The 23,829-nt window shown below is 53.5% G+C and overlaps 3 protein-coding genes across 3 annotated transcripts; 2 read left to right on the top strand and 1 right to left on the bottom strand.

Annotated features, from left to right (window-relative positions):
• Window positions 1–758: 758 nt before the first annotated feature.
• On the bottom strand, window positions 759–4,841 carry NECHADRAFT_60108 (uncharacterized protein). The gene is made up of 6 exons (XM_003051649.1): window positions 4,772–4,841; window positions 4,537–4,670; window positions 4,088–4,456; window positions 3,968–4,034; window positions 2,580–3,915; window positions 759–2,532 (listed from the first exon to the last, which is right to left on the bottom strand). The coding sequence occupies exons 1-6, from the start codon at window positions 4,833–4,835 to the stop codon at window positions 1,233–1,235; spliced, it is 3,270 nt and encodes a 1,089-aa protein (XP_003051695.1). The 5' UTR covers window positions 4,836–4,841; the 3' UTR covers window positions 759–1,232.
• Window positions 4,842–8,742: 3,901 nt separating this feature from the next.
• Window positions 8,743–12,950, top strand: NECHADRAFT_37835 (uncharacterized protein; the record flags this gene model as incomplete). The annotated part of the gene is made up of 3 exons (XM_003052101.1): window positions 8,743–11,319; window positions 11,378–11,959; window positions 12,012–12,950. 3 exons carry the CDS (start codon window positions 8,743–8,745, stop codon window positions 12,948–12,950), a joined length of 4,098 nt encoding a protein of 1,365 aa, XP_003052147.1.
• A 5,780-nt stretch (window positions 12,951–18,730) lies between these two features.
• Window positions 18,731–23,095, top strand: NECHADRAFT_104094 (uncharacterized protein; the record flags this gene model as incomplete). Its single annotated transcript, XM_003052100.1, has 5 exons — window positions 18,731–19,562; window positions 19,702–20,528; window positions 20,584–20,850; window positions 20,898–22,397; window positions 22,465–23,095. The coding sequence occupies 5 exons, from the start codon at window positions 18,731–18,733 to the stop codon at window positions 22,903–22,905; spliced, it is 3,867 nt and encodes a 1,288-aa protein (XP_003052146.1). The 3' UTR covers window positions 22,906–23,095.
• Between the last annotated feature and the right edge of the window lie 734 nt (window positions 23,096–23,829).

The following is a 23,829-nucleotide window of genomic DNA, read 5'->3' as shown; positions in this document are numbered from 1 at the left end:
AAAGAATGACTACCGGTTCTTGTGAGTTGTAGAGAGGGATTCAAGCATAATATATTTGAACACCAGGTCTGCCCAGCCGAAGTGGTCACAGGTAGCATTGCCCGTCCATGACAGCATCGGGGAGCTCCATCAAGTACCTGACCCATTCTGCACTGCACAGCACCAGGCCTGTAAGGGATGGCGGATGTGTTCATAAGCCCCCGCCCAACATCCCGTCTGTGGGCTGTGGTATGGATCTCGCCTCGTTTCAGTGGAACCATTTGCTCCAGCTGCCTGTAACTAGAGCTGCTCAAGAGTTGTGAGCCAGACAAAGCCAGTTCAGGAGGCCGACATGATGCTGTCTCTCCTGTCACTCATGACAAGGGGGCTGCGAGTGCCCTACATGTGGATCCGCTTGTATCTCATCGCATTGGACAGCTTCTTCAACTTCATACATGACCCTACAATCAACCATCGAGATGCCAGACCATGCTTGAACACCAGATGATCATACACTAGAGCCCTGTTCTTATCCCATGGGCTTTCCCCCATGTCGTCATCCGCCAGCCTCGGCGAGTCACGCTGTCGGCCAGGATGAGACGTTCCGCATGCTCCCCTGACGCCCGTTTTCTAACCACTCCCATGTTCTCTTGTCACGCGCGTCATGACTCCAGTACCGACCAGTCAAGGACTGAAATCTGGATTATCTCCAACTTCAACGTTTGAAACGCCTCAAGTTCACTCAAGTTCACCAAAGGATTCACCAAACAGAAACAAATATGCCACATCCTCAACTCGGCATTACCATTATTCAATATCCATGCCTAGGTGTGCTGCTCGGCCTATAATAACAACAAGACGTGCCTATCCAACAACTTGGCACTCTAACAAGAAAGCTCTACTCCCACCATCCATTCTACACCTCCCCCCCTCCAAAACATGACCATATCCATCTCCTCTTCTCCCTTGTTCTCTGCAGTTCGCCTGTTGTGTTCATGTCGCATTTCCCAAGTGTCATGGTCCGGAGAAAGCGATCGTCAACGCCTGTAAACTCCATGACACCCATCTTTCTCTTATCAAAAGTGCCTGCCGTCCGTCATTATCAAAGCGAAGTCGTCAACCCAATCGCCTCCAAGAAAAAAAGAAGAATGAAAAATGCAAAATCATTTGCTCTCCAGGCTCCGTGGCCCTGAGAGGTCATACAGATAGTAGCAGAAACCCAAGCCTGCCAATCGTTCCTAGCAGCCGGGCTCCTATTTCTCGGGTATGGGAGATCTGGCCAGCCTGCCTCCTGTGCTCACGCGCTTTTGAAGTCGAGCTTCTCTCTCACGTTGAAGTTTCTCGGCTGGACTCATGGATCCAGGTAGTGAGGGGACTGAATCGCCAGAGCTCCCAGTTATCCCACGCCCACGCTTCTGCTCTACGTAGAGCTGCGCAAAGCGCCCCAGAGGGAACGCTGGCATCGCTGAAGGGATTTCGGCCCCGTTCTGGACCAGCAGTTCTGCTACTGGGAATGGCACAGACTTGCCGTCGTCGGCTGCCGACACAGGGGTAGGAGACGGGGCTGCCGGGTCTGCCGCAGCCAGAGCAAGCCATACAGCGTGAGTTCCCCTCATCTTGTCAACAGTGTTTGGGTTTGCCTTCAGTGCCAGGGCGTACAGCACCTGCTGGATCTCGTTTCTCTTAATAGCGGCTAGCAGAGTCTCATCCGCCGTCGCATATCGTGATAGTGTCGGCGAGATGGGCTCTACAAACGCCCGATCCACATATTTGGCTGTGATGAAGCGAAGACGCTGCTCACGGCTCGCTTGTCCTGTTGGCTTCTGTGACTGATCAAGTTTGGCCTCCCAAATCATGTTCGACACGCGGTTCCCGATGAGCAGGAGGAGCTCGACAATATCGACCGTGAAAGACTTGACGTCCAACGTCAGAGATCGTACCTTGCTGACGTGGGTACCGAGAGAACGGTGAATGCCACTACACTCGATGCACAGGATGATACCCAGGTTGATCGACACCCACTCCACCTTGGATCCGGAACCACAGTCGGCGCACCACATGTTGCCTTGATCGTTGTCCCGAACCATCTGAAGAAGTCTATCGGGGAACTCGTCGTAGCCGGAGCTAGGGGTTCTGACTGCGCTGGGCCGTGCACCCACTGTGATCCTACGACTGGGTATGCCGCTGCTGGAGGAGCTGTGATGGTTGCCGTGGCTTAGCGACTGTGTCTTGCCTGTGAGGACAGAGCCAATGTCTCTCTTGATCGAGTCGCCGTTCGATGAAGTTGGCTTGCCCTGGTAGCTTCGGCCCTCCATGGCGCTCTGAAGAGCGTTGTTGATAGCCAAGATCCAGCTATTCATGTCTTCCTCTGACGTAGCCTGGTACACTCGCTTGAAGTTCGGGGTGATCACCTCGAAACAGAACCGTCGCTCAGCATTCCGAGCTTCTCGAACTGAGGCCATTCGGAGATCGATGGGGTCCATGTGGAGGTCTAGTCTCTGTTTCCAGTTGCTATATTCAGACAGCTTTCCCTGATCCAGAACGATCCAGAACCTGCAAGAGTCAGCAAATATCTGCTGCATCATGATTGGGCAACTCACTTGTGCCAGCCCTGTTTGTTCAAGTTTCGAGGGTCAACATGTCCTCCAGGCCTGTTGAGCGCCCACAAGAGTCCTTCCTTGCGGTGGGTGACAACCGACTGTGAGCTATCCCGCTCCTCGAGATCGCGGATACCCTTGAACTTGGACGGCGCGACCGGGCTTCCAACCATCGGCTGTACGCTGCCTGGGGACCTAGATAGTTCCACAGCTGAAGGAGCGCTCGCGGCTCCAGAATTAAGCTGTGATCCAGTGCTATCTGCGCGGCCCAGGTCGGAATCCGAGGTGTTACCAGCACTTCCGTTAGTGGCTGTGGTGATAGGGATACTGCTAATGGTGCTGCTCTGCTCAGGCTCTTTATAAGTGGTATTGGTCTTCTCGAGCAGGCGCCTCTTCTCTTCGCGCTCACGTCGCTGATATTGATATTCCTTGTCAGCTTCCTGAACCTCAGTCGATAGCGCCTCAAGTTGTGGCAGGAGGGTTTCAATCTTCTTGGCTGTCGCGAGGAATCCCCTTGTTTGTGAGTCGGCGAATTTCGTAAGGTGAGACAGAACTTCCTGTTCCTTTCGACCTCCGTGCAGGTCCTGCATGAAGCTAGAATAGTCGAATCGCTTGAGCTCAAAGTTGCGTCGCTTATTCTGATACTTGGAATCGGCCTCCGCAAGTTTCTTAGCCTTGACCGAGTCCTGACGTTGTCCCAAGTAGCGGGATACGTATGCATAGTAATCTTTGCTCTCCTCCTCAAAGTCTCGTTTCTTCGACTCGGCCTGCTTGATGTCGACCTGGTATAGCTTTGCTACAGGGTCGATGATGATCTTTTGGAGGTTATAGGTATTTTGGCGCTCAAAGCTTAGAATCTCTCGCGCAATCTTGTCAAAGTAGTGCTCCAGAGCGGGTTGGACGGCGTTGGCGTTGGTTGACGCAGCATCTCGAAGCGAGTCAACGAAGGCGAGGAAGGCGTCGTTAGCTTCGATTTGGCATGCGTGTGCGTGTTCGGCCTTCTTCAGAACCTTCTTCATCTGGGTCCTCATATTGCCCGTCTTTTGCTCCAGAGCCTTGAGGGTGGCTCGAAAGACTGGTCCGTCGTCGCTGACAATGACTTCGTCTCCAGGCTTGGGACAAGGTACGTCCACCTTGACAGGCTCCTGAATGTCCCTGAACGAGGGTGTAGGTGGTACCTCGGCGGTGGGCATCAAGGGCGAGACGGGTTCGTCGAGGATATCCGGGACGGTCATGCGCGAGTCTACTGATTGGGACGAGGCAACTCGAATCTTGGGTGGGGATGCTAGTAGGAAAGGAGGAGAGGGCGAGTTCGGGTGGCTCAAGGGTGCGCCTATGCCTGTATTAGTGAGCGAGCGAGAGGCATAAATGTTGGGTCAGGAAGTTAATACCTGCAACAAAATAGGAGAAGCTCGCCAATGTATGCAGTCGATGGGCCCGAGAATCGTACTCAACAAACTACATCTTCAAGTTAGTATGCACTCGTCAAGTAACAGAAAGGAAAACAGTACGCTGCACGAGTTCCTCCATCCACCACCTCTGTCCTCTGTGGGCTTCGGCGGCTTCCACTTCCATGTCCACTCGAATGTCACTGACGGGCTTCCACCGGTCGAATAGTCGCCAACCAAGGCCACGTTGGCATTCTTGTGTAGATTCGGGTCGGCATGGAACTCTCGAGTCACTAGGTTCTCGACTTCTCTGGGGTTGGAGGCGTTGACATAGGTGAGGCCGGAAATGCTGGTATCGATGGGGCCGGGATTTGTGTCAGGTTGGCCCTGCGACTGGCGCATGACAAATGTGAAGGAGAAGATGAGCTCGTCATCGTTGCTCAGCTTGATTAGAAAACTTGGTGCACCGCTCGGGTTTGAGGGGTCGGGATCCTGAGGCGGGTCAGGAGCTGCAAACAAAGGTCGTAGACTGATGGGAGGAGGGGAAGCTGGGGGAAGCGGCGCAAACCAACCTGAACAAATTCTATGGGAGATGTGTCGCCGAGCGTTCTCTGGGCGGTTATTTTGGTAGTTGGATATGCATTGGGGACAATGTTAACAGAGGTTCGCTTCCGTGGGCTTGTAACGACCAAGGAAGATATGTTCACTAGGAGACAGAGTCGGTCAGTTTGGAGGAACAAACCACAAGGACTCGGAGCGGGAGCGGGATCGCAGCGAGAAAACGCGGGGAAGGATAAATCAACGTACATCGGTTCTGATCTCTCAGGTAAAGAGCAGCCCCGTCGTCGGGTTTGCTGCTGACGATACCCATTGTTGAGTCGCGATGTGAGGGCGGCGGGCGGCGAGAGACGAGGGACGGAAACAGTCGCGGCCGGACCCAACAACTGGAGCTGTCGGGATCTTTTTAAGATGGAGCGACGAACGCACGCACACCGGGGGGGCGCACAACGGCGAAACAGGCGACAGGCGACAGGCGACAGACACCGTGACACTGTGACAGCGAGCGAGCAGCAGCAGTCGCAGCAGTAGCAGTAGCAGTAGCAGCAGCAGCAGGCCAGCAAGGACAGGATAGTGCCAGTACGAATCGTGGTAGCGCGGGGCTCAGGGCGGGACAAGGGGGACCGTCATCTGGCGCTGAGCCAACCGGAGTGGCCCACTCGCACCTCGACTAGCTGTAGAAATGATGTCGGAGTCGCAGGATGCAGACTCGCTGGCTGGATGTGGCTCAGGGCGCGGGCGCAGGCGGGCTGGACGTTTGCGACCGCCTCGGGAATGGGCGTGTCGTCTATGTATTTAGCGGATGCGCGAAGCTCGAGAGGCGACGTAAGTATCGAGGCGTCGAGTGCGCGGCGGGATAGGCAGTCATAAAATGGCGCTCTGATAATAGTACTGCTGCGTGTGGGTGTCGTAATGCCGGCGATTACTGGGATGGATGAAGACTGGGGGATGTTCTTCAGGCGGCGACGAAAGACGGATGTCAAGGTTAGGGCGGGCAGAGAGACGACGGAGAAGCTGCGGGCGAGCGGCCGATGGTTGGTTGGCGGGGGGAGGCGGATGAAAAGAGGAGGAGGGGAACAAGAGTGAAGCAAGAGAGAGTCTTGCAGTGGATAACGAAGGCGTAGAATCACTTCACTTCAGTCGGGGAGAAAGAAAGAAGGAGAGAATTCACGCGTCAAATCCCACAGAATAAGTTTGTATTTAGCAGCAGCCCTTGGCCAGACTGATAAAGCAAAGACCCGGGATGTTCGTCCTCTGGCCCCAACAGGCAAATTAGTCGTCGGTGTTTTACTTTGGCTCGGCAGGGTCTTTGCATGTATGTATGTATGTAAGTTGGTTGCTTGCTGCTTGTCGGGGATGCGGCGCCGGTCGTACATGAGACAGACATCCAACCCACACAAGATGCTTCTATGGAGAATGGCTGCAGAATTGGAAAGCCGGTTCGCAGCGATCAACAAACCTTGGCGTTCTTGTCCGTCTTTTTCTGTTTTCCACTTTTGGTACACTTCATGATCTCGGTCATCAATATGTATCACACATATAGAGGTCTGATCTCGTCTGTTGGTGGTGTCATGGGCATTTCTTTGTGACAATCCACACCTCCTCCCACCCTCTATTATGAACCACCCTCTATCAAGAGACTACCTAACCCCGGCTTCTCCTTTCAGGTTCAGGTTCAGTTTACGGATGCTGAGTACGGAGTCTAGCACCGAGGAAAACAGGGTACTGGTCTTTATCCGGCCCGAGACCCTTGCGAAACAGAACAAGCCCGGGTCTCTCAAACAAAAGTTGATCCTCGGAGGGGCCATCCATTGTTTGGATCAAGTTAGCTAGGTTCCTTGTCTGTTGTTGGATCAGCGGTCCGACAAAGGCACAGCATCAGTGACATTGAGCACAAGCCAACACCAGTAGCAAGCGCAGGTACCCGTGGAGCTTCTAAAATTGGAGATATCGAGCTACCCAGACCGTCCTGTCCAGTCCTATCCTCCCAAGCAATCAATCGTTTGTGCCAGCAGGTTTGAAACGTAACGGCGCTCCTGGTGGGCGCTTCGGCTGGGGCAGCGGCGCCTGTAGCTAAATGCGCCAACGGCGGTCTCAGCCCAAACTAGGTAGGTGGTTTGGCGCTCTGACAGTCGTACAGTGCCAAGAGTGCGAGTGCTAACCACGCTTGCGCTTGACATGACCCTTTTTCGCTCCCCGGTCACACTGTCACACAGTCATTTCAAGGGCACCCGACTCCAGAACCCTGGTTCGATCCTTGATTCTCCAGACAAGGAACTGCTGCCGCTGATCCCTTCAGGCATTCGATGTCCAGGATCCATGACCGTGGCTCCTCTTTGGGCGGGGTTAGAGTCCTTTAACCTCCAGCTCCAGATTGTTACCCAATCGTCGAGAGGCTGCTCGTCATCCATCCCAAGTCAGGTGGTAATAGCCAGTCATGTCAATCAAGGCACAACCAAGTTGTTTGCTTCAGCAGCCTCGAGGTGATAGAGCACATGGTTTGTGGCGAATTGCAACCAAGATGCATGCGAACAGGTGGCTTCCAAATCTGGAGTGCAGCGGCTTTGACGTCCTCGTGAGCTGTCAATCAGGTCCGGAGTGCTGAGAACACGAGGACGGAAACACATGATGTCCTGTCATGAACGTCTTTGTTTGCAAAAGGTGGCTCCTACGCGTCTCCCATCGTACTGACAAGCTGTGGCTCAGCCGTCCTGCATATTCTTGCAGTCGCACAAGGCTATATCTGTACACTGGGTACGTAGTTATGCAGCTTATACGAGATTCTGGCATTTTTCCGATGAGGGTCGAGGCTGGTCTAGATCTCGGCTGGTCGAGACACCAATAACGGCCATGAGACTAACAGAACAACAGTGGTATGTCGTCTCTCATCCCAGGGGTTCAACTAATTATTCCACTTTTCTTCTACACGCAAACACATCTTGATTGTTCTAATGACGAATACAGATTCATTCTTTGACTTGATTGGAATGCCATACATGACAAGTGAATGCACGGCGGAATGAAAAGAGTCTTATCAGGTCCAGATCTACAATGACAATGAGAATGGTTACAGCCAGTAAGATACCAACAGTAAGTTACCTGAAAGAGAGAGGACGTTTCCTAGTTCCCTTGTTATTAATATCTCATCATCTGTCACCTTCAATATTCACGGAACCCATGTCTCTTATTGTCAAGACGTCTCAGCCACCATGAATCCATCATGAGATTGGTGTGGCGGTTACGGCGTTTGCGTGGCGCAGCCTCCGACCCCACCTTCAGGAGAGCAAAAGACAGAAAGCAAGCGCCCGAGCTCGGGCGGGCAGTAGCGCAAAGTTAGCGCTCCTCAGGGTCCTGTCCAGGGGACGGAGCCATTGGATATCCCTGGCGCGTGTCAGGCTCTCAGCCCATGGATCCAACTTGGATGGATGACGTTGCGTTCCATCATTTGGGCTGAGCTTTGGGGTTTGGGCTTTGTTTGGGCGCTGTAGCATCCAGCGGCTGCCCACATTCGCAGAACAACCTGGTGTTAATGCTGTATGCTCCGTAGTATCTTTCACAACTTGAGTAGAACTTCAGCTGCTTCCATCTTGAGAGCGATCGTCATTGACTGCTCGTCACACCCAAATTGCAGTGCGCCGCTATCACATCTCTCCAGCTAATCACTCCTTTCAACTTGCTGAGCTGGCTTGGCTGTCTTTACCGCTTTCTTCCCCCCTTCGTATTAGTACCTACCTTGCTACTGCTTATCGCACGGATCAATCAGATTGACTGAAGGAGGCGACGGGGCGACTCCTACTTCCACCACTTCACACCGTCAATCTCCCATCCTGTCAGCGGCCTTCTAACCAAAGTTCCAGAGTCAAAAAAATTCATCTCGCGACCGACTCAAAGGTCTTTGTATCACAATCGCACCTTGTCATTCCATTCGCAAACTCACCGCATATCTGTTACTCTCTTTACATCAGCATCCAAGACCCCTCGCTACTGTACTTGTCTCCCTTGGCTCGCTCAGACCAGGCTCCGTCCCCCTCCCACTTTCTCCTCCATCAGCATCGACGTTTGCTGGCGCCATCTTACTCTCGAACCGCCTCCTGTTGCCATGAGCTGGGGCGCGTAGATATAGACCACACTGGGCATCATCTCGCGTCCTGAGCAACCCCGTCGTTCTTCCAAATCCTCACCGTCCACCTCGCCGTCAGCCCTCGACCGCCGCCGCCGCCATGTCATCTCGACACTCGTACAATCCCAGCCGCCGCATGGGCAGCAGTAGGGATATCGGCAGAGCCCGCGCGACCTCCAGAGCCCAGCCCATCGTCGTTGAACATGACGATGCTCGCAGCTTCGCCTTGCGCTCTGCCTACCTACATTACCTCTTGCAACCCAAGACAAAGCGAAAACAATATGTCCCCGCCCCGAAGCAACCTGTCAGAACCCATACCAGTGTCGGTATGCTGGTGCAGGAATTCACATCAGGCTCTTCGTCCAGCATGAAGCTGCCGCACAACTTTTCATTCAAGGTGCTCAACCGAGTGACCAATGTAGTCAAGGGCCAGGAGCGTGTCCCCGGTTTCAATGATGCTGCTATCAAACGGACGTTTGCTGAAGCTTACATTACATTTTCCGAGGACAACTTCAAGAGAACCATTGACAAGGAGAGGAAGGTGGAGCCTCTTATTCTCATGTTCTACTCTGCTGCTACGAAGGCGGCGCAAAAGGGTGCTGCTCCAGACGACGACTCATGGAAACTCCTACCTGATCGACACCTCGCCCTCTTTGTTCGTCTTCTTAGCGCTATCATTCATGATCACGGCAGCGATAAGCCCGAACTCTTGTCCAAGCTCAATTCACTCGAGAAGAAGCTGCTCACAAATGACCAGAACCTGGTCGGTAGTGGATCTGATGGCGCTGGCACAACCATTGAAGTTATCGTACCCCTCAGTTACGACGTCAAGGACATGCCCCTTGTTCAGCAAGTGGCCAGGATCTTTGGCATGAGTCTCTCCGAGGCGCAGGCCGAGATCAATGAAAACAAGCAGTCTTGGACAGAGGAGGCTGCCCTCAAAGACCTAAAGTCCTACCAGTCTAGGCTCAGCGCAAACATGCCTGGTGCTCTGAGGAGCCAGGACTTTGATGTGGAAGACGCTTTCTTGGAGTGGCAAAAGTCCGAAGCCACCCATCTCTCGCAGATGATGCTCGATATCCTGACTGCCAAGCCAGGGTTGGCAAAGACGTCGGCTGGTGCCATGGACCAAGGCTTGTCCAGTAGGCCTCAGTCTACCTATGACGATCGAGCCTATGCAGACCTCAGCCGTGCTCTTTCTCAATCAAACGACGGTTCCATGGCCTTTGACCCGTCTCTTAACCTTGCTTCCCTAAACCTTGGTGATTCCGGCATCCGAGCAGTGGAGGGCAACATCTACACATTCACTCCACCGGATCCTAGAGCCTTCTTCAAGTATATCCTTCAGCATGCCATGACCTTTGACCAGATCAATAACGACCCTGATCTTGAATATCAACCCCTGTCAAAGCAGTCCATGGACCTCCTAACCGAGCTCTGTGTGAGATGGAGAGTGCCCCAATTCTCCAGACTCATCACCTTGCTCGAGGTTGCGTCACGCAACTTTATGGACCGAGAACTTCTCCCCGATGAGTTGGACGCTGTTCTAGACTTTGTCAAGACACCACTCCCAGAACCCAAGAAGCCTCCCCATATGTCACACTACAGTACTCCCCTCACTGAAATCGATCCGAGTCGTTGGACAATCCATGACTTTGCCGTGTACCAGCACACTCTCCATAACCTTCACGAGACGTTATTGCGTGAGCTGTATGATCAGATGGATCAGTGTTACGCAGCCAAGGCCCCCGATATTGGAGTCATCCAGTACATTCTAAGCAACCACATCTTCAACGACCCCTGCTTTTCTCCAAGGGCTGAAGCTGCGTCTGAATTTGCGGCACACCTTGCGGAAAGGCTCCATGAACAAGCCAAGGAACTGTACCGTCAGAACATGGAAAAGGAGATCTCAGCGGACAGAAATGACTGGGTGTTTGGTAACGTGGTGAAGCTTGGCAAGACAGTCATCAAGCATTGTGAGAGAATCAAGAAGCGATACAAGAAGAACCCCGAGATCATGGGTGTAAATCCCTTCACCATCTTGGTCGAGGAAATATTCCCGCGCTTTGAGGAGGACGCGAAGGCGATCCTTGAGTCCATTCTGGGAATGGGTGAAGAGACTGGCGCCGAGCATGATATCCAAGACGGATTCGATCTATACAGGGAGCTCGTTGCGATCCGCCAGATTCACTCTGAAAATCTCCCCAGCCGATCCTTTGCTTTCAATATCGAGAACCTCTTGGTTGACTTTGTGTGGCGCTGGATCAACGCTGCCGAAGGCAGGATGGAAGAATACGTCGAACAGGCTATCAAGCAGGATCAGTTCCAGGTCCGCACTGAGAACCCAGATGACATCCCCCGAGACTCGGAGCGGCACAGTGTGTCCATCATTGACATGTTCATGTTTTTCAACCAGACACTCGAGACCATCTTCCAGCTCAACTGGGACAACCGGGAACACCATGCCAGATTCATGACAGCTCTCTCGAGGGCATTCTCGATTGGTATTGGCAAGTACTGCGAGGTTGTGGACCAGCGATTTGCAAAGGAGATGGATCGTCCGTCGGCAGAGGAGCTTGCTGCACAAACTCAGACCACCCAGGAGAAGTGGATGAAGTATGCAAAGGATGCCTGGAACAACAAGGAAAGGGTTGAGCCCTTCCAGTTTTACTCCGAGGTAAGCATCACACTTACGAACCATAGTCCTAACCATACGGATATTAACCCTTGCCTAGTCCTTTGTCAAGCTCAACAACATCGAGTATGCTATGCAAGAGCTGGATAAGCTGGAGAGGGCTATGGACCCCGACGCTTGCGCCGCTCTGCTAGAGAGCATCGACGGACCCAAGAAGAAGACACGCAGGCCCAACAAGTACACCTTTACGATCAAGGTGGTTGAGGCTGAGGATCTCAAGGCCTGTGATCCCAACGGGTTCAGTGATCCATATGTGGTGTTTGGTGACGAATATCAGAAGCGACTACACAAGACAAGGATCATTCAGAAGAACCTGAACCCACGCTGGGATGAAACCTTTGACATCACGGTTCAGGGGTCGGTCAATATGATTGCAACGATCTGGGATTACGATACATTTGGCGATCATGACTACGTGGGACGAACGTCACTCAAATTGGATCCCCTCCACTTCGGCGACTACTTGCCTCGGGAGTTTTGGCTACCTCTGGACCTTCAGGGTCGATTGCTGATCAGAGTCAGCATGGAGGGTGAACGTGATGACATTCAGTTCCACTTTGGAAAGGCCTTTAGACATCTCAAGCGCACTGAGAGAGACATGGTCCGAAAGGTTACGGATAAGGTATGGTATCACCTCGAATCATTGCAGAAGATAGAGTGCTAACGCTTTACAGCTCACCTCTCAGATCAACAGCACATTGTCTCTCGAGACTCTAAGACATCTGCTGGGCACTGGTGGCATTGGTGCATCGGTAACGAACCTCTGGAAGAAGCGGGCATCGGCCGCGCCCACAGCGACCCCAGCCCAGATTGATGCAGTGTTGAATCCTCTGTTTGCCTACTTCGATGAGAACTTTGCCATCATGAAGCAGACATTGACTAAGGCCACAATGGATGCCGTCATGGCACGACTCTGGAAGGAGGTTCTGATGGTGATTGAGCATCTTTTGGTGCCACCCCTATCGGAGAAGCCTTCGCAACAACGGCCCCTTACACGAAAGGAGCTGGACATTGTGTATAGGTGGCTAGATCTACTCTTTGCCTTTTTCAATGCCAAGGACGATTCAGGAGAGCAGCTGGGTGTCCCAGCGGAGACGCTCAAGTCGCCTAAGTGGCACGAGTTGGCGTCGCTGAACTTCTTCTACTTCGAGGACACTAACAGTTTGATCCGAGAGTCGGAGCGGATGGCGGCCGCAACGGCGCAGCGGGCACAGCAGGCACTCCAGCAGCAGAATCAGCAGCAGAACCGGCTCTCTGCCCCAGCGGCGCTCGGAGCATCGCTGGGCAGTGCCAGTGCCTTTGCCAGCATGGGAACGATCCGGCGTGGAAAGAGTATCATGATGAGCCGTAACCTGGGCACCATGCGGAAGGCTAAGGAGGCGAAGCGTCGAGAGGCACAGGCAGACCCAAGCGATGATATGATCCTGCGCATTCTCCGCATGCGACCTGAGGCAGCGCACTATCTCAAGGAACGGCATCGCCAAAAGGAGCGACAGGCGGCCACGGCGGCGGCAGCTCTTATTGTCAAGAACAGCGTGACACAAGGATGGAATGCTGGTGGAGGGCCCGCGTTCTCGGGCAACTTTGGACGGAACAACCTGCCACGGCGATGAAGGGCTAGGTTTTGTGTAAAAGAGGAGGATATCTAGACGGTTGGCAATATGACGGATGGTACTGGCTGTTTGATACGGTCAGAAGGGAGCAAGTGGGCAAGATTTGTTGGGTTTTTTGGGCAGTGTTTTCTTGATACCTGGCTGGATGGAAAGGCACCTGATACCCTCATTCGTGAACTGATGGCAGCGAGTTCGATTGTAGCGTATTGCTTGGACACACGAACAACCGGGATGTTTTGGGAGGCGGATAGGATAGGGGGTCAGATAGTTAATGTACAGAATGGTCATGAAATGATGATCCTTGGTGGAAGTTTGCGTGTGATGAAGACTATTAGTCTCTCTCGATATTCCATCCTTGTCATCGCATTTACTGTTGTTTTCTCGACTCTAGGTTAGCCGAGCCAACCAACCTTTTGTCAGTCTGGACCTAATGCTGCTTAAACAACTTACACGGGGGCTCAGCCTTAATTACAATACTGAAACGACACTATAGGCGGATCGTCGCTACCGCTGCGTTTAAGATCCGCAATATACCGTGTGATATAGAGCGCCTGGCTCTATAAGATCACCAAGTTGATCATATTGTCGGCCTTGATATTATCTCCAGTCAAGTTGACTACCCTGTACCTATACGAGGAGTCAATATCACGGACCGATATGAATTCAGGCTAATATTTGCAAAGGACCTAGCAATTATGCCTGCCGTCGATCCCAGGCCATGCAAGTGATTGCCATTGCACGGAAGATATCGTGCGACTAGGCAAATTACCGGGTCACGACCGAAATCGAGTGCTTTTGGTTGTCTCCCTGAAACATGGCATCAACATCTCCCGGGTCGCCTCTGCACATGGATGTACATCTGTGTGCGACTCGGCCGAGCAAGGAGTGGCTCTCGGCAGGCAACCGAACTGTAGGGAGGGAGACTGGTTTACACGCTCGCACAAGATACGCAAGCGGCGCGATTGTTGATGGTTCAATGCATTCATGGTGAGACAGGGGAGCCAGCCCCTTGAACTGGGACAAGATCAACGCCAACGACCATGATAAACTTTGAGACCATGCTCATCCTTTCTCCTATTTACCGAGACGCTGGCTCTGCCGTTGGTCCATTGTTCTCGCTCTGACCGATGAACGGGTTACATCTGGCAGAACACGAGAATTGGCTTCCCGAGGACAAGACCAGAGAGGGTCGAGTTGGAGTGGAGCAAGTCCGAAACAGGTTTAAGGCCTTGATAGGAGAGACGCTATTCGAAAAATCAGGGTCCAACAGGGCCCGCTTCAAGGCGGAGCCGCCCAGAAGATTTCATGAGGGGCAGAGAGAGAAACAGAGAGACAGAGACTTGGGGTCAATCCCTCATTTTTTTTTGTGAGGGATCGGCTGTTGAACAAGGCAGCAGTTGTTGATCAGGAGGGTGATGAGATTAACACATGTGGATTTGTGGGTGATGATCTGGAACTTGGTGCAAGCCTGTTGGTCGTTGATGGGGACATCGACGTAATGGCAGACGATTCAAGTCGGTTGGTGTTTTCGATGAGATGTGGTCTGTGATCAGCCACCCGCGCCTGAATCGGGCAGCCTGAGACCGGGAGAACTCCCAAAGATAGTATCGTGCCCAAGTCTATTTTGCCACCGCTTCGACCCTGATTGCCATAATAGCAATATCGCAAACAACGTCGCCGAGGAATGCTATCCAAAGGAGGCCGCCGTGGGATATGCCGCAACATCATGATGGTGGGAAACACAGGGGGACAGACGAAACAAAGCGCGAGATCTTCCTCAGGGTCCGTTCATCATCAACTGCATTCGGGGTATGATTTTCATCCTGCCATCTCAAAAAACCCCGGAGCTTTTGCAAGAGTCCTTGTCCGGACAACCCCCATCCGGGCGCCTGAAACGGATGGCGTTAACAACGGTCTTTCGGCTCTGCAACGGAAAAGGAGGAGGCGGTTCTTCATCCGATGTCGAAGGAGGTGTGAGAAGTGATGTGAGGCCTCGAGGCGAGACTTGGCATCTGGGTTCTGAGCGCTACCATAGGTCGGTTGTGCTCTATACATGTGACAGAGGATGCATGCCTTTTTTATCCCTCTCCGCCTTGTTCTCTTCTCTCTCTGCTGCCCGTTGTAACGCGGCCTGTCAGATAACAAGAAGCAAGCTAGAGCCGAGTTGCACATGTGCTTCCAACAGTTCTCACGTGGGCGAGCAGCCATCCATCCCTTGGTGCTGTGTGAGTCCCGTCCCCTTCCCCCCCACACATCCATACAACAACGGCTTTGGCACAGTGTTTTCCAGCCTCTACACGAGAGAATTACCAGCAAAGATCTGCCGGTACACCGTGTAAAGGTGCCAAGATCCAACGCGATCTAAAGGAGCTTTTTGGCTGGAGCGGCAATGAGCGTCGAGGTCCGCCAAGGGTGAGGCTGATTCGCTCGAGTCCGGGAACCTAACATGCTCGGCGAATCAGAGGCCGATCGGCTGTGGTGCCCCGAATGACGTAGGTGGCGTATTCGAATTGGACCCACTCTTCCGTGACCCCTGAACCTGAACCCGCGTCACCGCCGCCCACGATGTCATGCCCGTCTGATCTTTTTCTCAACGCGAGCGAGTAGGGACGCAGGGATGCATTTCACAGGATGGGTGTGGGTGGGTTTCTAGTGGACGGGCGACCAGCATAAGCCCGCCCGCCGAACAGCTCAAAGCCCCAAAGCGCCGAGATTTGGGACGTCTCCTCTTCAAATCTCCCAGCCCAGGACAGGCGAGGCCTCGCTCTGGATGGAGGGGGAGGGCATAGACGAGCGAACGACAGCCCTGAAACGCCAGACACGTCCATCACAATGCTGCACACCTGCACCACCCGCGCTACCGCCCGCCGCAACTTCCCGTGTGCGCCCCTCCCCCCCTCGCACAAACGCCATCCCACGACGGATGCCACTGTCCCTCGTGGCCCAGGCCAGACTCAGAGTTGCCCGTTCTGCGGGGGCCCGTCGTCAACGGATGGTCGACATCGACAGTAGCGTGGGTAGACAAGCGCACCGTGCTGATACACGCTCTTGGGGTTGAGCTCATCGACCAAGTTGATGGGGATCGAGGATTCCAACAGGCAGGCAGGCAGAGCGATGGGGGATGGGATGGGATGCAATACGGAAATAGCCCGCCGGCTCTGACTGGCTCCACGACTAGGGTGCTCCATCCGAGCCGAGACGAGGCCGCGTCTTGACAGCTCGAGAGCCGTTCAAACACCAACGACAAAGGGTGGCACCCGGATCGTTGGTGCTAGGACAGGAATTCTGTCATGCTACAATTTCCAACACGAGGGCCGATGGATCCACCTCCGGCCTTAGGCCTAGGACCACGTACGACTCGCGACTCAAGCAGTAAATTAAGCATCAATAGAGGGAAGCTGAAAAAAACAAGAATTTCATGCCCTTAAAGATACAAGCCAGAGTTGAGGAGGAGCTTCCTCTCCCTCGCTTAAGTATCGCCACCGTGCGAGCGGCATGGAACTTCCCCACATCAACCGTCTTGGGCTCTCAAGAGCGTTAGACTCTATCATGCACAAGCTGACAAGAACCTAAGAGACGACTCGAGAAGAGATGAGAGGGGAAAAAAGGAAAGAAACAAGGGCGCTGTTTCGAAACTCTCTGGCAAGTGTCACCTCCAAGCGCGATAGGGCGAGAAACTTCAATAGACCAAAATTCAATGAAACCTGCGCATCCATTCATTGAAACAAACCCCGGACAGGAAAGGAACAGGGCCCTCGTTCGTTCTTATTGCCAAGCCCATGGAAGGCAAGTGTCACGGTTGAGGAAAAAGGTGGATGGACGCCACTAGAGAAAATCCGCCAACCTCCAGATTGCAACCAACCAAGCACTCACCAGCTGCAGCCATTTATTGACCGACTTTGCGAGGAGCGACAATAAAAGAGAGAGTGGAGGCCAAGGGAAAAAAGCAAAGACAACGGTTGCGGCACAGAACGCCCCCTCTCTCTCTGCCCCGTTCAGCGGCGGCTACTGAAATGCCTACCTAGACGATGATGAAAGAAACATTCCAGAGGATGAGGCGCGCTCAGGCAGTGGCCCACGCCCAATGGAACTTTTTTTCTTTCCTTCTTCCCCAAGAGCACCTGACACGCTCAGAGCAAAATGGCCCGTACCCAAAGTTCGACGTTAACGGTTATTGACAATGTCGATCGATCCGTTCGCACAGGCGCTAGGCCCCAGTTGAGAGGGCGGGGGGACGATGTGACTGGCTCTCCATGGCCCTCTATTCTTCCCCAGAAGGGGGCCCCCCGGCTGAAGGAGTGATGCTGATCCCAGGTTGCGACGCAGCCCTGATTTGCAGAGTACCATTTGCTTGGCTGAGAGAAGAGCAATTGTACTTTGGGGGTGGGTAGGGAGAGGACTTGGGATCGGAAATAGAGGGTTTACACCCTCATTGTTCAAAGTGAACAAGGAAGAGAGGGGGAGGCAAGAGGAATCAACGTCGAATATGCAAACGAGTCGAATCGTTTATTATACTCGCATATACGCATTATATAACCCGACCTACCCTACCTATGCAGAGCATCTGACTACGGGCAGGGAGGGCCGAGATCCAATGAATCCCGTCGTGTTCCCTGTGAGAGAGCAAGCATCTTTAATTGATAGGAGCAGCCAAGACCAAAGGTTCCGTAGTGTAGTCCCAAGACCCTCCCTCCCCTCACAGGCTGCTGCTGCTGTGATGCCTCACTCTTTTCGCTACCAGCTGTACAGTACAGTACGTAGTAGTTATCCTTTACAAGGCCCTATCTCGTCCCATCATGCCGGTGCTCGAATTATACTTACAACCCGGACGATACAACCCTGCAAGAGACCCTCTGCCCCTAGCTATTCCTCCCACATGGTGAGCACGGAATACGACACGCCCATGGACCAACTGCCACAGGCAAAAAAAAGACAGACAGAAGGTCACCACCCAGAACAAGTAACCAGGCTAGGCCGGGTTTGATGCTAGCACGATTGCCCTGCTCCGCCTTTATCTCTTTTGTCGCCCTCCTTTTCATCGTAGTGACCGAGGGACCCAGGATCCGTCCCGGAGGTACATGCCACCCTCGCGGACGCGCCACTTTGTAATAGGTATCTCAGGGACAAGCCCCCCCCCTTGGGTAGGTAGACCTGTCTCTCTGTGCTTGCCAGCTGCTGCTGTTGTTGCTGTTGCTGCTGCTTGGACCACCCTTTGTCCTTGTCCCCATCCATCAATCATTCTCACCCATCCTACACCCGCTTCAGTCAACTCCAAAAGGTTCTACCCTCACTCACACTGCCCGTCGCAGCATCGCCATCCGGCTTCTCGACCACTGCAGGGAACACCTGCTTTATTCCCCAGAGAAACCCCTCCTCTCCCTCGCGACGTCTAGTTGAGGCCACACACACCAACCACCACAAAGACGATCTATACACTTGCTCTGATTTATCCCGGTATCGCTCGCCTCGCCGTTGCCCAGTGTATCGCGCCGTGAACCCAAACCTCTTCGCCCTACACTTGAGGATGCTGTGCGGTCGGCTATTACTGTGTCGTTGATCTGGTCGTCGTATCGCCTCTTCTGGCACCCGCCTCCAACTTTCCTTCAATCGACCGCTCGACTCTCTTTTTTTTTTCATCGACTCTTGCACATAGAGTTTGTCGTCATTTCAACTATTTCGACCCGATTATCCCACCCCATCTCTCGACCTGTTGGAGCCCGAAAGCGCGAAAACCTGCCTGATTGCCTGACTGCGGCTCAGCAGTCTCTGCCCCCGCCAACATGATTGACGATGCGGCCCTCGCCGCCGCCGCCGAGATCGTGGCATCGATTGCCCCAGATTCCCGACTGCCTAATTCGATACCCGTTGGTGTAGCGTCCCAGGTCCAGCTACCTGGCCGCGACACCCCCGCCAAGCGCAAGCTTGAGATAGAACTCCAGAACCTCGCCCTGCGCGTGGGCAAGCTCGAGAGCCAGGCCTCGGCCACCTCCACGTTCCCCGAGACGCCCAACGAGGCCATTGACACCCTCTTTGGCGGCGAAGACACCAGCAACACCAACGTTCCGGTGACGACCCGCCCCAAGCCCAAAGTCATTCACGCCCAAGGTAGCTTGCACTCTCCGCATCTGCCGTCTTACCAGCTGACCAAAGAAGCCCTCGAAGGACTTCGAGATCATGTCGACGACCAGTCCAAGTTGCTCGATAGCCAGCGAGAGGAGCTGGCTGGCGTCAACGCCCAGCTCTTGGAGCAGAAGCAGCTACAAGAGCGAGCCCTCGAGGTCCTCGAGCAGGAGCGCATTGCTACTCTGGAGCGGGAGCTCTGGAAGCACCAAAAGGCCAACGAGGCCTTCCAAAAGGCCCTGAGGGAAATCGGCGAGATCGTCACCGCCGTCGCCCGCGGCGATCTGACCATGAAGGTCCGCATGAACACGGTTGAGATGGACCCTGAAATCACAACATTCAAGCGCACTATTAACGCCATGATGGACCAACTGCAAACATTTGCCAGCGAAGTCTCGCGGGTCGCTCGTGAGGTCGGAACTGAGGGTCTGCTTGGTGGACAAGCCCGCATCGGTGGCGTTGATGGAACATGGAAGGAATTGACGGACAATGGTATAATCCCACCGGTCTCTCCTCGTCTTGTAACTGCTGACAGTGCCTCTTAGTGAACGTAATGGCTCAGAACTTGACTGATCAAGGTGTGTATCCCTTCTGTTCTGAGCAGGGTATGAGACTGACAGCATGTTTCTAGTGCGAGAGATTGCCTCTGTTACAACAGCTGTAGCCCACGGAGACCTGACAAAGAAGATCGAGAGACCTGCACGGGGAGAGATATTGCAGCTTCAACAAACCATCAACACCATGGTCGACCAACTACGGACCTTTGCATCTGAAGTCACTCGCGTAGCCAGAGATGTCGGAACTGAAGGTATGCTGGGTGGACAAGCCGACGTAGGGGGAGTGCAGGGAATGTGGAACGATCTCACCGTCAATGTCAACGCCATGGCCAACAACTTGACGACCCAAGTCCGCGACATTATCAAAGTCACGACAGCTGTCGCCAAGGGAGACTTGACCCAAAAGGTCCAGGCCGACTGCAGGGGAGAAATCTTTGATCTCAAGTCTACAATCAACTCCATGGTCGACCAGCTCCAGCAGTTTGCTCGCGAGGTTACAAAGATCGCCAGAGAAGTCGGTACCGAGGGTCGTTTGGGAGGCCAGGCTACTGTACACGATGTCGAAGGCACCTGGAGGGATCTAACAGAGAACGTCAACGGCATGGCCATGAACCTGACGACTCAAGTGCGAGAAATTGCCAAGGTTACCACTGCCGTCGCCAAGGGTGATCTGACAAAGAAGATTGGGGTCGAGGTCAAGGGCGAGATTTTGGAGCTCAAGAACACCATCAACCAGATGGTGGACCGCCTGGGTACGTTCGCCGTTGAAGTGAGCAAGGTCGCCCGAGAAGTCGGCACGGATGGAACGCTGGGTGGACAGGCTCAGGTAGCCAATGTCGAGGGCAAGTGGAAGGACCTTACAGAAAACGTCAACACGATGGCCTCGAATCTCACAGTTCAGGTAAGGCCCTGGATTCGCAACTAACAATGGCCATGTTACTAACAACCCCCCCCAGGTCAGAAGCATCTCAACAGTCACGCAAGCCATTGCAAACGGCGACATGAGCCAGAAGATCAAGGTCGAAGCAAATGGAGAGATACAAGTGCTGAAAGAGACCATCAACAACATGGTTGACCGTCTGTCTAGCTTCTGCTACGAAGTGCAACGAGTCGCCAAGGATGTGGGCGTTGATGGCAAGATGGGCGCTCAAGCCGATGTGGCCGGACTGGACGGCCGATGGAAGGAGATTACAACAGACGTCAACACCATGGCTAGCAATTTGGTAAGCCGTCTCAACCTCAAGGCGATGGCAGTAGCTAACAGATCTAGACCACGCAAGTGCGTGCCTTCTCGGATATTACTAACCTGGCCACCGATGGGGACTTTACCAAGCTCGTCGACGTCGAAGCCTCGGGCGAGATGGACGAGCTGAAGCGAAAGATCAACCAGATGATTTCAAACCTGCGAGACTCTATCCAGCGAAACACCCAGGCCAGAGAGGCTGCCGAACTTGCCAACAAGACCAAATCCGAGTTCCTGGCCAATATGTCCCACGAGATTCGAACACCCATGAACGGTATCATCGGAATGACTCAACTGACATTAGACACCGACCTGACTCAATATCAGAGGGAGATGCTTAATATTGTCAATAATCTTGCCAATAGCCTCCTGACGATCATTGACGACATCTTGGATCTTTCCAAGATTGAGGCTCGGAGAATGGTGATTGAAGAGATCCCCTACACTCTGCGGGGAACCGTCTTCAACGCCCTCAAGACTCTCGCCGTCAAGGCAAACGAGAAGTTCTTGGACCTCACCTACAAGGTCGACAGCTCCGTGCCGGACTACGTTATTGGCGATTCTTTCCGTCTGAGACAGATTATTCTGAACCTTGTTGGCAACGCCATCAAGTTCACTGAGCACGGCGAGGTTAGCCTGACGATCAAGGAACGCGTCGAGCAGAGGAATGTACGACCTGGTGAGTATGCGGTTGAGTTTATCGTTGAGGACACGGGTATTGGAATAGCAAAGGACAAGCTGGACCTGATCTTCGACACCTTCCAGCAGGCCGACGGGTCCATGACACGCAAGTTTGGAGGAACCGGTCTTGGTCTATCCATCTCGAAGCGGCTCGTGAATCTCATGGGTGGTGATCTTTGGGTTATCAGCGAGCAGGGCAAGGGCAGCGAGTTCCACTTCACATGTCTGGTCAAGCTGGCGCACGACGACGCTGCTATGATCGAGCAGCAGATTCGCCCTTACCGAGGACACCAGGTTCTCTTTGTCGACAAGGCCCAGTCGAAGGGCGGTGCCTCCATCAAGGGCATGCTGGAGCAGATTGGTCTCCACCCCGTCGTCGTCGAGTCCGAGAAGAGCCCCGCCCTGACACGCCTGCAAGCCAGTGGCTCACTCCCCTACGACGCCATTCTTGTCGATTCGATCGACACTGCTCGGAGGTTGAGGGCGGTGGACGATTTCAAGTACCTCCCCATCGTCCTCCTCGCACCCGTTGTCCACGTCAGCCTTAAGTCGTGCTTGGATCTGGGAATCACGTCGTATATGACGACTCCTTGCAAGCTCATTGATCTAGGAAACGGCATGATCCCTGCCCTTGAGAACCGAGCGACCCCGTCGCTGGCTGATAATACCAAGTCGTTCGAGATCCTACTTGCTGAGGATAACACTGTTAACCAAAGGTTGGCTGTCAAGATCCTCGAAAAGTACCACCACGTGGTGACGGTTGTGGGCAACGGTTGGGAAGCCGTGGAGGCTGTCAAGAGGAAGAAGTTTGACGTCATTCTTATGGACGTGCAGATGCCCATCATGGTAAGAAGAATATGCTTGTCGATAGCTTTGACCAAGGATAACGGTCTAACTAACGCTTGGGAAACAGGGAGGCTTCGAGGCCACAGGAAAGATTCGAGAGTACGAGCGCGGCATAGGAACACACCGTACACCCATCATCGCTCTAACGGCCCACGCTATGATGGGTGACCGAGAAAAGTGTATCCAGGCGCAGATGGACGAGTATCTGTCCAAGCCCCTGCAGCAGAACCACCTCATCCAGACGATCCTCAAGTGTGCCACCCTCGGTGGTCCACTCCTCGAGAAGAACCGCGAGCGCGAACTGGCCCTCCACGCTGAGGCCAAGTCGTCCAAACACAAGGAGGGAGGACAGGGCCTCCTGCGACCGGCTTTGGAGAGCCGCTCCTTTACGAGTCGAGAGCCTCTGTCGGGAAACGGTAAGGAGAGTCCGGCCCTGCTGTCACCGGATGAGGACCCTATGGCAAGAGCACGTCTCGATTTCTCTGACATGAGGAGCCTATCCAACTAACCGGGGCTTGTGCTCGCACTTCTCAGGTCTACATGAGATCGCTCAGCAGCTAGGCTACGCACGACGACGACGATAACAACAATGATGAAGGCGCCCGCCCGTGTCTCTCTCTCTGCGCACGTAGAGCGTTTCGAAACGCTCACCACTGCTGATGCTTCTTGGACGGTGTGACTGGACCTATTTTTGGATCCTGCCACGGACATGGCCGCCGTCCGATGAAGCTCATCGAGGTTTTCTTATACGAAGCAATTTGGCTGCCGCGATCGGCCCGATTCTCGATCATGATACCATGCCACATCAGCACATTTAGAGTCCGCAGGCGGCTTTCCAACGCCGTCCTGGACCAATCCAACACCCCCGGATGCTTCGATAAAGTTGTGTCTCTCGCGTGCCTTCTTTTTTATACCAAGGGGCTTTTAGGCCATGGCAAGGGGGGAGGTTCATTCTTGATTGTATTCTATTCTTTGATTCGGCGTTTTCGGTTTATGGGACAACTGCGTTTATCATGCATTTTTTGCAACAACCAACCCGGTCGACTATCCAATTATGAAGCGAAACGATTGCTTGCTCCAACGGTGCACATATCAAACTTGGATTGGGTGGTGGCTATGACTTGACCCGACCCCAAGTTGACAACGCAGTTAGAAATGACGTTCTGGGAAAGGTGACGATGGAAGACGAGGTTTCTGCTTTGGGTTGCTCTGTGCTTTTCTTGTTGCTTGACGGGTTTAACAGACGCGGGTTTCTCTGCTGTATGAGGAATATATGGGATCACGATGTGGAAGCGAAGGAATTCCTATTAGAGTGCACGAGGACGACTTGTCTGAAGAGAGTAGTTATTCTCGGGGTGTGGATAAAGACGGTTCCTTGACAATCAAGGGGGCTTGCCCATCTCTGTTAAACTACCATGGTGAAATGCTGTGT

The sequence above is a fragment of the Fusarium vanettenii genome (genome assembly GCF_000151355.1).
Source record: "Fusarium vanettenii 77-13-4 chromosome 4 genomic scaffold NECHAsca_3_chr4_2_0, whole genome shotgun sequence".
Lineage (NCBI taxonomy): Eukaryota > Fungi > Ascomycota > Sordariomycetes > Hypocreales > Nectriaceae > Fusarium > Fusarium vanettenii.
This window is presented reverse-complemented; position numbering and strand designations above follow the sequence as displayed.